Source organism: Eretmochelys imbricata, chromosome 2 (assembly GCF_965152235.1).
Source record: "Eretmochelys imbricata isolate rEreImb1 chromosome 2, rEreImb1.hap1, whole genome shotgun sequence".
In the NCBI taxonomy this organism is placed as follows: Eukaryota; Metazoa; Chordata; order Testudines; family Cheloniidae; genus Eretmochelys; species Eretmochelys imbricata.
The window spans coordinates 162,089,301-162,101,385 of record NC_135573.1 but is presented as its reverse complement, the minus strand read 5'-3'; the positions used below and the strand labels follow the sequence as shown (position 1 = coordinate 162,101,385).

The window sequence follows — 12,085 nt, the reverse complement described above, 5'->3', positions numbered from 1 at the left end:
ACTGACTGAATTTCTTCTTGTTTCTCAGTAGTTCTCAGATGACAAGGTGTAGTTAGAATATGCATGTTATCTGTAGTCAGCTTCCAGTCAGTTCCTGTCAATGAGCTTTGTGATGCAGCTGCACAGAGTTTCTGCATGTGCTTAAAAAGCACTGTTGCTCGGACTTAGCTTTGCATCTTGAGTTTGGATTTGTTATAAGTGTCTAAAAGGACTTGTTTCCAAGCTTATAGATCCTCAGGTAAGTATGTGTGTTTGAGATGTTTCTAGAACGGGGTTTGTTTAGATTTTACCCTTCAAACTTAAGTTTTTTCTTTGTATCATCACCATTGTGAGGCTTTGAAATTTGACAGTTGTATTTTGCTTTTTGTAGCCAGTTACTGCTACTGCACAGTCTTTTGATTAAAAATCCTGAAGCTTGTAGTCTTTAGAAGGAGATGTGTAAAATATGTAGTAAAAACTTACCTATCTCTTGCTTACAGAAAGTACATTTATAGCATCACCTTTCTTGAAGAGTTTTGGGGTACTATGTTTTATATAATTTCCACCTGGTTACTTGCAAAAGGATTTGACATATAAAAAGAATAAGGGGCTATATTCGTAGCAAGAATGAATGCATGCCATCTGCTGCTGAAGTGGTTTGATAGCATTAGAATTTGAAAGTCTGGGGAATTCCTGCTAGCCATAATCTGGAGTATAGGGTTAAATGTATGGATCGCTTATCTTTTGAAGAGAATTACAGGTAAGTTTCTTTCACTTAAGAACAATATAGCCTTGTTTTGTATGAGTATCTCTCTTTTCTAAATAACGGGATTTTTATAATGGGTATTTCTCTAAATTAACAGCTTGTTAAAATCAAGGTACAGTATGCATTAAATTTAAAACTTGATGAATGAATTTTGACAGTTGGTAAGTTTTTATATTGGTCATGTGTATTTGTATCAAAAGCTAACCCAGTTGTTTGTTAAGGTGACTGTCATAACACCACTATAGGTAAGTAGTGTCGTTTATAGCTTTAAGTATGATTTCTTTAACATCTGTCTAGCTTCTGTTGCAGGTGGTGGACATGGACGTATCTCCTAATGATGTCACCATCCATTAGTACACACATCCTGCTAAAAATAAATATCAAAATCAAAATCCTGTATTGTCTCTCGTTTTTGAAAATTGAAAAGATAATGCTTTAGTAACCGCTTATATCAAAATGTATTCTTTGCCTTTTCACTGATACTTTCCATTGTTTCACAAACCACAACATGTCTTTTATATCTGAAGCAGAAAATAAGTTTGTTGTCCCTGGAGATTAGAAACTGCAGATTTTAATCTGCAAGAATGAAATATGCAGCAGTTGTGAAGCTAACATTCAAGCATTTTCAATACATTCAACATCTTAAAGCCCTTGATCTTGTTAAAAACACTTAGAATGTGGAAACCTTAACCAGAGAATTCAACAGTTTGACTTATAATGAAGTTGTCATTTCAACAAAAGAGCTGTGCACGTAATGCCATTATTATTTTCACTGCCAATAACTTGGGTGTGTTAGGTTACATCCCAGTGAGATGTGATACAACTTGCAGCATGTGTCCTTCACATGTACAATAGCAAATTTTCTCTCTTGTCTACTCCACCCATCTTTTACTCTTGGTGTTTTGATAGCATAGACATCATGTATTTCAAGGCCCTACTCTGTATTCCCCTTACAACAAACACACTCTTTCTCTCCCTTCCTCTTCTGCAGGAAGTCATTTTGCAGAACATTCAGAAAACTAGTGACTACTGATATTTATTTTTCCCCAAGAAACGTTTTTCTTATAAAGAATTAAACCCAGGATGGGATATAGGTTAATCTGCTGACTCAGTCAATGCATCTTAAGCTGAATCATATTTTCTGGTTGTGCATAGTATAAAGTTATACACAAGTTGTATATAACTTTTTAGTAGCATTGTGGCCTAATTCCAGAAAATCTGTAAAACCGTGTTTATCAAATGGATATTGGGGTTGCTGCAAACAAATCCATGGTGAAGGCTGTGGGTGACAGAAATGAAAAGGCTTGACAAAAACAAAAAATAACAATCTTCATTGCCCAAACTTACAAACCACTGCATTCGGATGTTTGTGGAGTAAATCTCTCCTAAATTTTACTTCAGGACTGCTCCAAATATCTTTTAGTTTTGGTGTGGTAATATGTAAATGAGACCCTGATATTGCTAGTAGTCATTGTGTACTAAATGCTCCGGTTTCATTAACTTATCATAGCATCAGTGCTACCTCCTTGAATTTGGAGTGGTTAACAGTGTTCCTTCCCACTCTCTAATAATTGAGGAATAAATAAAGTTTAAAATGGCCTTTGACCAGCTTTTTCATAAATCCAGTAGCAGCCCTTTTTAGCTTGTACCTATTTAAAAAAAAATCACTCACCCTAATCGTAAAATTAGTTTAGTATTCTGTCATTGTTTTGCCCCATGAGAATACGGGCTTGTATTAGGTGCACATTTGTTTTATCCGGGGCCCTTGTGTAAAAGTGATTACCCTTAAGCATATGAGTAGCTTGGAACATCATGCCCTGTATAAACAGCGCTGTGTACGCTACAAAATTGCCAGAGTCATGAAACAGTTAATAGTAATTTTTATATTGCTTCAGATAATGTCGTTGTGCCTATGGCATGACTGGTGCATAACTCTTCTGAAAACACTTGTTGAAAAACCTTAGACGTTTCAACAATTGTTTTTGAATATTAGCTGATATGTTTTCAAGAACTGGTCACAACTACTTCCAAGATACTGCCTATCCTGTAGTGTAGACAGAGCTGTTATGCTATTAGATGTGCTATTAGATGTGCGTGCAGTCGCGTAAGCCTCTGCACTTAAGTGTTTTCTTTCACATGGGCAAATTTGTGTATGAACTGATAAATCTAAAACTATAGGTGTTTTTACTGATTCAGGAATCCCATGACTTTTCTCACTTCTACATATGAATATTTACAAGATAGCATAATATTTCTTGGTTGTTGGGAGTTGAGGTGTATGGTGCAGGGCCAGGGAAAGTTTTCCTTTTTTGCCTGTTCCCACAGACTACAAAATAAGATGGGCAAAATTGAGATCCCAATAGAGAATATTGGGGGATTAAAGAGAATTAAATGTGAAAGTTCTAGGTAGTCAGTGAATCCATAATAGCAATTTTTGTGTAGTTCTTTTTTTAACATATTCATGCTCAAATAGTTATAGGTCATAGATTAAACAAATTACCAACAATGGGGACTGTTGTGTAAATAGGCATTTCCTTCTCTAAAATAAGTATTTTAGAATAGTTCTCCACATCTTGTTTATGGATCTCAGGCTTCTAGTTCATGGTAGCCTCTGAGTTTTCTTTAATGTTCGGTTTAAAAAGAACTTGCTTATCACAAAATGGCAGTTGTATGTGGTTTGTGAAGAGGCATAACGTGTCTTCATCAGTTTCTCCCTTGCCTAATTGACCGTGGTTAGATCTGTAATCCTTTAACTGCTTTAGTAGGAAAGTGAATTTTGAATAGTCCACTGTTTTAAAAGATGTTATTTCAAATCAAGACTCAAATCTCTAAATTTAAAGAGGAGGGGTTTTTTCTGTTTGAAAAGCATGACTTTTGGGGAGGCTCCTGATTTTTAACCACTTCCATTTAGTCGAGGCTTCTATTCAAGTTGCTCTTCTCTTCCATTAGACAAGATTTTATGTTCAGGGCCAGCTGAGTATTCCTCATTTTCTATATTTGTCCTGATTATATTTGTAAAATACCTCTGCACAGGCATTCCTGTTTTTAATCCTGATCTCTCATGGACAGGCATGTCTGTTGCCTTGACTTCTATGCCTTCTAGAAGCTCTTAGTAAATAATTTAAGATCAACTTGTCTGTAAACAAGACTTCTCTTCCCAAAAGGATGTTCTTCACTGCCTTATTCATTTGAATGTTGTGGGGAAGCAGCAAAACGTCTAAATGCACTTCATAATGTGTAGAATCAATGAAATGGTGCCACCTTTTGAAAGAGAGAGATTTGTAAGTGATCTGCGCTACAATATCATTAGTCGGACCGTTTCTGGTGCAGAACTTTCCTAGCTCCAATTTGTGTGGGTTTGAAATAAGATAATAAAAGTGACACTAAAAATCTTCTCATTCTTTTATTTTAAAATCTTCACCTCTCTATTAAGGTATCAAGGAGTACTTGCCTCTGTATACAGAATAATTCCCTTCTCTACAGAATTCACTTAAGTTCAGATTTTTTTTTTGTAAATGTGAACTCAGTGTAATACTCTGTGTTTATATCAGCTGTAGTGGTTCTGGGATCAAACCTTTTATTTCATTTCTGTTGTGTGAGCAACAATAGTAGCTACGTGGCTAGTGCCTCTGCCTTGTCAATAGGACAGATTTTTTTTTTTTTTGGTTGGTAAACTATAGTAGGACCTGGAAGATACACTGGGCACAGACATAACTCAGTCATTTTATCACTTTTCTGACCATCTTGAAATAGGCCAGGGATTCAGGGCTCCGACCTGAACTATTGAAATCTTTTCTACCTGTGTCTGGATTCTGTAATGCAGAGAGACTTATCTGCTGAGCTAAAAACAGAATATATGTTGTCTTCTCCTCTCTCTCTCTCCTCCGCCCCCCCCCCCCCAAAAAAAAAAATACAGGGAGTTTTTTAGTTCTTTGAAAGTGAATTGTTCTCTTTCTTGTGCTCCTTTACAGTAATGGCTGCATTCAATTATTTTAAATTCTACCTTTTTCACTGGCAAGATCAGGTCTTTAATTTAAACCTCTTCCTTGGAAGACTTCAGTATTTTTTTTGATAGACTAGACTGAAACTAGACCTTCAGTTCTCCAAACCCTAGAGAAGGATGGTCCAGTGGTTAGAGCATTGGCCTGAGACACAGGAGACTAAGGTTTAATTCAGTGCTTTACTACAGTTGTCTTGTGTGACCGTGGGCAAACTACTTAAGTTCTCTGCCTCAGTTCCCCCTCTGTAACATGGGGATAATAGTGCTTGTCTGTCTCACTGGGTTGTTGAGGATAAATAGGTCATATGTTACACTTCCATTTACATCTCATAAAGGGTCAATCAGTTGTTAAAATCCAACAGCAAAAGGTTTCTTACCATGACTTATAACCATCTATACCACTTTCTCCTCATGTCTGTAACATGCTTATAAGATCTGTTAATCATTTGTTTACCCTTTATAAACAACTTATAAATTGAACCCTGGCACAGGTATGAAGTACAATCAATAAGCATATTCAAATGACTGAGTTCCTCAGATACTATGATAATGTGGGTCATCAGTATATAAAACCCTCAATTGAAAATGCATTAGACCTAGGCTTCAGCCTTTTGTGATTTGCCAATCCCAGACCTTCAGCAAAAATAGGATCTGATATTTCTAATATTTAAGTGGTAAAAATGAAGCCAGCTTTAGAATGGAAGGATGGGCTGGGGCCTAAAACACAGGACTCGAATATACAGAGACATGGGTTTAAATCCTGGCTTTAATACAGTCATCCGTTGAGAGCTCTGGCAAGTCATTGTGCTGTCTGAGGGTATGTCTATACTGCAGTCAAGGGGCATGATTTGAAGCTGAGTAGACAGACTTAAGCTAGCTTTAATAACAGACTGGCATGGGTATTGGAGCAGTGAACCATGACAATGCATGCTTCAGGGCAGGCTAGCTGCTTGAGTAATTGCTTCAGGTTCTGGATGGATTTGCATCACATGTGCTGCTGTGGCTTCACTGCTCCAGTACCTGAATTAGGTGGATTAAACCTAGCTCAGGTATGTCTATTCGAGCTGTAGTCGCACCCATGATTGCAGTACAGACATATCATACACCTGATTCTTCTCTCCAAAACAAGGATAAATTTCTACTGTAATTAATCATTGGTAAAATATTAGAATTCTTAGGTTGAAAGTGAAAAGTATTACCAGAAAGGAGTAGTTAAGTCCCCCACAATTTTATTTCTTTGCAGTTCACATTTTTAAAGAAACCTCCTTTAGCTGTTCAAATTTGATTCTACCATTATCTGTAGAGTCACATCTGAACTTTTACATTGTGGCTTAACTATAGCCTGTAGGAAAAGTATCGTAGTGTATTTTAAATAGGTTCACATTCTTCCATCATCTGCACTAGATTGGGATGCTTGTACTAATCTATTTAAAGGTGCCTCAGTACTAAGAAACTAAATGAGGGTAGTGGTCTCTTATTTATCTGAGACCTTCTACTGCTGTTGTGTGAGGCTTTTAAACAGATTATTCCTGGCTGCTGTAAGCCAAAAGCTTAAGATCCCTAAACCAAAGTGAGTGGCTCTATCTCATACATCTTCAGAAGAACAACATTTTGAGGTATGTAATGTAATGGGTTATTTTTGTTTATACTTTGAAAACTGAAGTGATTCCCACTGCAAACTTCAGTGACAGAATTTTTTTTCTTGGAAGGAGTTGAAATATATGAGGACTTCTTTTTTGCTTGCAGTACTCAGGTGCACTCACTGGTTAGTCAAAATACTTTGCAATAAGCATGTAAACTGGGTTGAGAGAAAATGGGAAACTGCAATTTAATGTTCTAATTACAATCTGAAGAGCATAATTTTAACTATATAAAATTATTCTGTTACATGCTAAGATCACTTTGAGTAAACATTTCACTCATTCATAAAACATCACATGTGAGTGCTTGGTTTAGGTTCTGCATCTAGAATCTATTTTTTTCTTGAAAATGGTGCTTCGGCAGATCTGCTCTGTTTTGGTCATATCTGCCAACTAATGAAAAAAATAATGGCCTCATTTTAGAGGTCCTGAGAACCTACAGCTACTGATGTTAGGGAGCCATCTGTGATTACTACCTTAATGTGAGGCCACACATTTTTGTAAGTCTTTTTGCCTCTGCAGAAACAATACTGCTCCTGTTGAGTAAACTGGAAGTTTTTCTAGTACTCACATCAATAGAATTGTTAATCAAGGTCCAATTGCAGTCACTTGTGCAACTTGACTTTAAATGACCACTTCCCCTAACTTTCTCCCCCAATTAGAATTTGTGCTGTGTATTTTGTTACACCTGTGTGACTGGAAAGGCCATAGAATTTCATAGGTGTAACAGATGGCCTAATTTGAAAATCAGTTGCAACTTGTAATTATTGGTAGTCGTATGCTGCCCTACCTTAATGATGATATATGAGGTGGAAAGAACACAACTTTTGTTGAGAAGCTTACTTTACAGGAGCAGGAATCAAACTATTTTTTCAAATGTTCTAAAAATTTATGGGAAAAGATCAAACCTGGAAAACTTCAGTCCAAAAATTGAAGTGAGAAGGGAATGAAATGGGAATTTCCGCCGCTTTAGTGGATGTGGTGCTTCTGTTACAATAGGAATATCAGTACATATTTTTTGGTGGGGAGAGAAACTGTTTTAAACACCTCTCCAATTATTGCCTTTCTCTTGGGCTGAAACTCAAAAGATTACACTTAAAGGTTGGGTTTTTTTCCTGCAACCATACGATTTAGAAACATTTTAAGTAGAACCTCAGATTTTTATAGACAGTAGTTTTATAGGACCACCAAAAAGGTAATGAATATTGTACACCTGTGACAGCTCAGTCTGACCCATGCATGTAATTAGACTATTAATGTTATTTTGGACACACTGGAATTTTATTGCTCCAGAAAACACTGTGCATATGTCATGTGTGAACTGGCTGCTTGGAAGGGCTCAGCAGAGCCTGATAAATATACTGGCCTTTCCAGTGACAGTTGAAACTTGATGGGGAAAGGAGATGGTAGAACTTTTTTGCTTTTGCTTTACCTTCTTTAGCCTTTGTGTCATTGGAAGATATCGGGCAGGTTTGATAACATTTCTCTGCCTCAGCCATCCAGTTCGAATGTAGTGTTAATGAGGCATACAAAATATGATTTTCATGTAGAAGCTATATCTCTGCATAATTAGTTCACTGCTCCAATGCATTTATACAATGATGCTAGACTACCAAAGCCTAGCTAAGCCCTTTCCCTTCTATCTGGTTTGACAGCCCTTTCATGCATTCCCTCTTTCTTCTCCCAGTGTCCACTAGTTCCTGGAGGAAGTTGTATTTGTAATGCATATTTAGTCATTTTGACAGTTGTCATACTCATGCTTCAGCAAACACTTCTCTCTTAAGAGACTTGATACAAATTTAAGATTGACAACTTAAATGCACATGGATAAGGAAAAAGAAAAATATATGAATCTTAGGTATGTTGCATAGCATATAGAGTAAGGAATGTTTAATAGCACATTACATGTGCAATATGTTTGGATAAATATTTGTGTGAACATTGTCTTCATGTGGTTAAAATTTCAACTTCAAGATTTGTTAACCTGAATGTAAAAACAACAATCTCTGGAATCCAGTGAAAAAAATCAAAGATTATGTTTTAAAAAACAATTCCTCTTGCTCCACATTACCATGTCGGTGAGGGGAAGTAATGAAGTTGCATCATGAGAGGAAATGTGGTGATTAGTGTTATCAAAAAATTAACAAATTTAACCTTGAACTATTGTTAAAAGCAAATTCTGGAGCTAAGGAACTACCTGCCAAATAGTTTAAAATACTGGGACTATTCGCAGAAGTCTTCCATAGGTTCTCAATTCAGGCTGGTGCATACAGGGACAGCTGTCTCTAATATAACCAGGACCAAAACTATGCAGTTTTGTAAATCAAAACCCACCACTTTGAATCACATTCAAACAGGTACCTAATACAGGTCATGACATGTCATGTCCTTCACACAGGACATGCCACAAACTAAGCAGGAAAATGCTGTCAGCACTAGTTGAAGTTCTGTGTGAGAAAAAGATAAGGTATAGTATTGCAATCTAATCAAAGTGACATATTCATGGAGCAGCGCCACAAGAACTCCAGTGGCGAGAAGATATAATCCCTTTCCGAGCTACCACTGAGGAAGATAGAAACTCCTTTCTCCTGGTGTCATGAGGAGCCTATCCAAAAACTGACCTTATACTCACACTTGAGGGAGCTGGTGTAACTTGTCATAGCTGAAGGATGCATCTCTCCAGCTCACCACTATGAACTCTGTTTTAGCTGGACTGATCTTAAGATCTGGGTCACCAGAACACATGGCATCCTCTAGCTGCAAGGAAAAGCAAATTTAGAAGAATGGGCAATCTAAATATTGGAACGGGTTGCACTGCAGTCCATTACCTCTACACCTTGAAATGCATCCAAAGGACCGGTGACAAATTAGAAACAATGAAGTCCTGTACCCGTGTGTGTGCTTGGTGCAGATGAATGGCTATCTTATACTAGCAGTTGGGTGCACTGTAAGATTTGAAAGGGAGAATGAGCTACTTGAGTTTAACTCTTTACTATTGCTGCCATGACCTATAGCTGAGTCATCAATACCTCATGGCCAGTTGTATAAGAAGACTGTTGGCCTATCCAGCAGTAACCATGGAGACCTGGATATTGTCCGAGAAGACACTCTGTGCAGACTGTATTCAGGATCTACAGCTATATCCGGTTTGAAAGGAGTTGAAATCCCAAAGCTTTCAGATGGTGCCACAGCTGCCTTAGAGCAACCTTATGTTCTTCCTCCCCCTTAATTAAGTCAGATTATTGCTTAGGCCTATTTCTAAAAATCCTATATAGGGTTGGCACCTTGTCTTTCCAAACTGAAGTGTTTCCAACAAGAAGACTTCCAAAGTAACTTCCCAACAGATCTAGACCCTCAGTGAGATCAACTCAGCTGAAACACGGTCACAGAGGACTTTCTGTTCGGTATATAAATCTACCACAGAAGTGGAGTTCATTTCAAATACCATGTCCTTTCCCCCAGATAATTCTGTTGGTTGAGACTTCCTGGAAACTCTGATGAAATCAAAGAAAATGTAGCTGAGCGATGTAAAAACCCCTTGACATCTGAAATTCTTTCTTTCCTGTGGCTACTTGAACTGCATCCCTGGTGCTTTAGCCTCCTGCATTCTCTCTTGCAGATTGTGTGTGTCTACATGACCTAAGACAATATTGGAAAGAGAGAGAGAATGTAAGGAGCTATTGTAGTGACAAGTGAGAAAGGATGGCTATACCTTACAAGACCTTCACATATGCTGTGATTATTCCTTAGTCTCAGTCAAGTTACCTGTTGATTGGGGGATAAACCAATGGAAGAAGTCCTTTGGCCATAAAGAATAGCACTGGCCTCTCTCTGGAGGAGTTAATGTGCTAGCCAAGACAAGAGTGTAGTCTTGTCTTCACTCTCTCCCGCACTCCAAAATCTTCAATTGCAGTCCAAAAGTAAGAGCTAGAGTATGTACATCTGCGTGTGTTCAGCCAAGAACCACATAGGACAGCTCCCCTAATTCTGGTAACAAATAAATCCTAAATTAGTCTACATTATATGGTTGTCTGTATGGAAGTTAGTTACCTGCAACAACATCTAGGGAACTCCACCATTATGGCAGGTGTGCTTGGGGATCTCAGTCATGGAAAGAAAATCACAAGGTGATGGCCTGTGTACATTCTACTGGGTCTTGCGCACTAAGTGGATGCCCTCAACCACATTCCATTTGGGAATTTGTATATTCCAGGGGTTCTCAAACTTCATTGCGCCATGCCCCACTCTGGGGGGGGGGGGGGAGTGGAGGCAAAGCCCAAACCTCACTGCTCTGGGCAGAGGGCCTGCAACCTGAGCCATGCTGCCCAGGGCTGAAGCCCTTGGGCTTTGGCTTCAGCCATGTACAGTGAGGCTCAGGCTTCAGCCACGGGCCCCAGCAAGTCTAAGTCAGCCCTGGCAACCCCATTCAAAGGGGGTTGCGACCCACTTTGAGGTCCCGACCCACAGTTTGAGAACCACTGGTATATTCCTTAATTGGTGTATCTATCAAAGATAATTAGACATATATCCACCAGTTAAGCCATCCCCTTGAGAAGAATCTTTTGGTACTCTTTTCCTAATTTAAAAAAATGTTTAAAATCTAGATCCCTTTCGAGCTCTTGCTTTAGAATGTCAAAGCATGATAACTGAACACTAAGGCTATATTTGCAGTAGCAATTTTACTCTTCACCAGTGCTAGCAATGTTAGGGTGGAGAGAGGGAATGTTAGTGTACAGTGCCTGCAGGCATTTGTACCGTTGTGCCATCTAATCTTGCTCAGAGATGGTCTAGACAACATGGTGGTGAAATCGTGGTGCTATACTCCCACCATTGCTAGCACCTCTAGAACTGTAGCTACAGGAGAGTCCCCTAAAATTGCTAGCCCAGAGACCTTAACATGTTGAGCTTCTCCCTCTAGCTGTTTGCGTGTTTTGTTCAGATTTACCACCTCCTTGCATCTTCCCTGTGACAGAGGAGCTCTTAATGCTCACTGCTCCTAAAAGTTGAACAGGATTTGGAATCTAACAGTATATGATATTAATACAAAAGTAACTATACATTTTTCCCCTTTGTTATGTAATCACCTGAGATGTCTGAGGCATAAAATACTTCATACACACAGCTCCTTTCTAGTACTAATTCCAATGAAAAAATTGAAGCAGTTACAGGCCATAAGCTATTTCACACCAATGGGAGCTTTCGTTAATCTTTCTAGGTTTCATTCCTCCTATAGGCAGAAATACTGTCTCCCTTTTCTGATCAACAAGCTCCTCTTGTGCAGTTTCTTCAGCAATAGCAAATTCCATTGTTTGATAGTTTAGATTTGCTGCCCATGTGTGTGTTTTTTCCCCAAAACCTTAAATGAAATGGGTCATTTGCTAAACTGTTTTTAGCTTGCCTAAACGGCAAAGAAAATCTTAATGGCTTGATTTTTCCTGATTTATATTCAATTTAAAAAATGTAATTGCTGGAATTGAAGGATTTGTAGGCTAGGTACAGCGACAGACTAGCGCTATTCTTTCTTTTTACGAGAATGAATGACTGGGAAGGAAAAACAAGCTGCAGCTTTTCTTAAGTAGTAAACTTAGCATAACATCAGTCCCTGGCCAGATATACTGCTTGGGTGCTTCCAGTGGACCAAAATAGCCCACCTTCACAAGCACTATTGTCCCTAAATAGTTGCCACATCTGGCCCAAGTC

The 12,085-nt window shown here is 38.3% G+C and overlaps 1 protein-coding gene across 4 annotated transcripts in view; it reads left to right on the top strand.

Annotated features, from left to right (window-relative positions):
- Positions 1 to 12,085, top strand: part of RPRD1A (regulation of nuclear pre-mRNA domain containing 1A) — a 67,441-nt gene that overhangs the window by 29,459 nt on the left and 25,897 nt on the right. Inside the window, exon 7 of one of the 4 annotated variants that reach the window (XM_077810931.1) lies at positions 1,055 to 1,153. The exons of the other annotated variants lie outside the window; for them this stretch is intronic. Within the exon in view, the coding sequence (XP_077667057.1) occupies positions 1,055 to 1,099 (45 nt within the window). The 3' untranslated portion in view covers positions 1,100 to 1,153. Of the gene's footprint in view, positions 1 to 1,054; positions 1,154 to 12,085 lie in introns of those variants that run through there. 4 annotated transcript variants of the gene reach the window in all.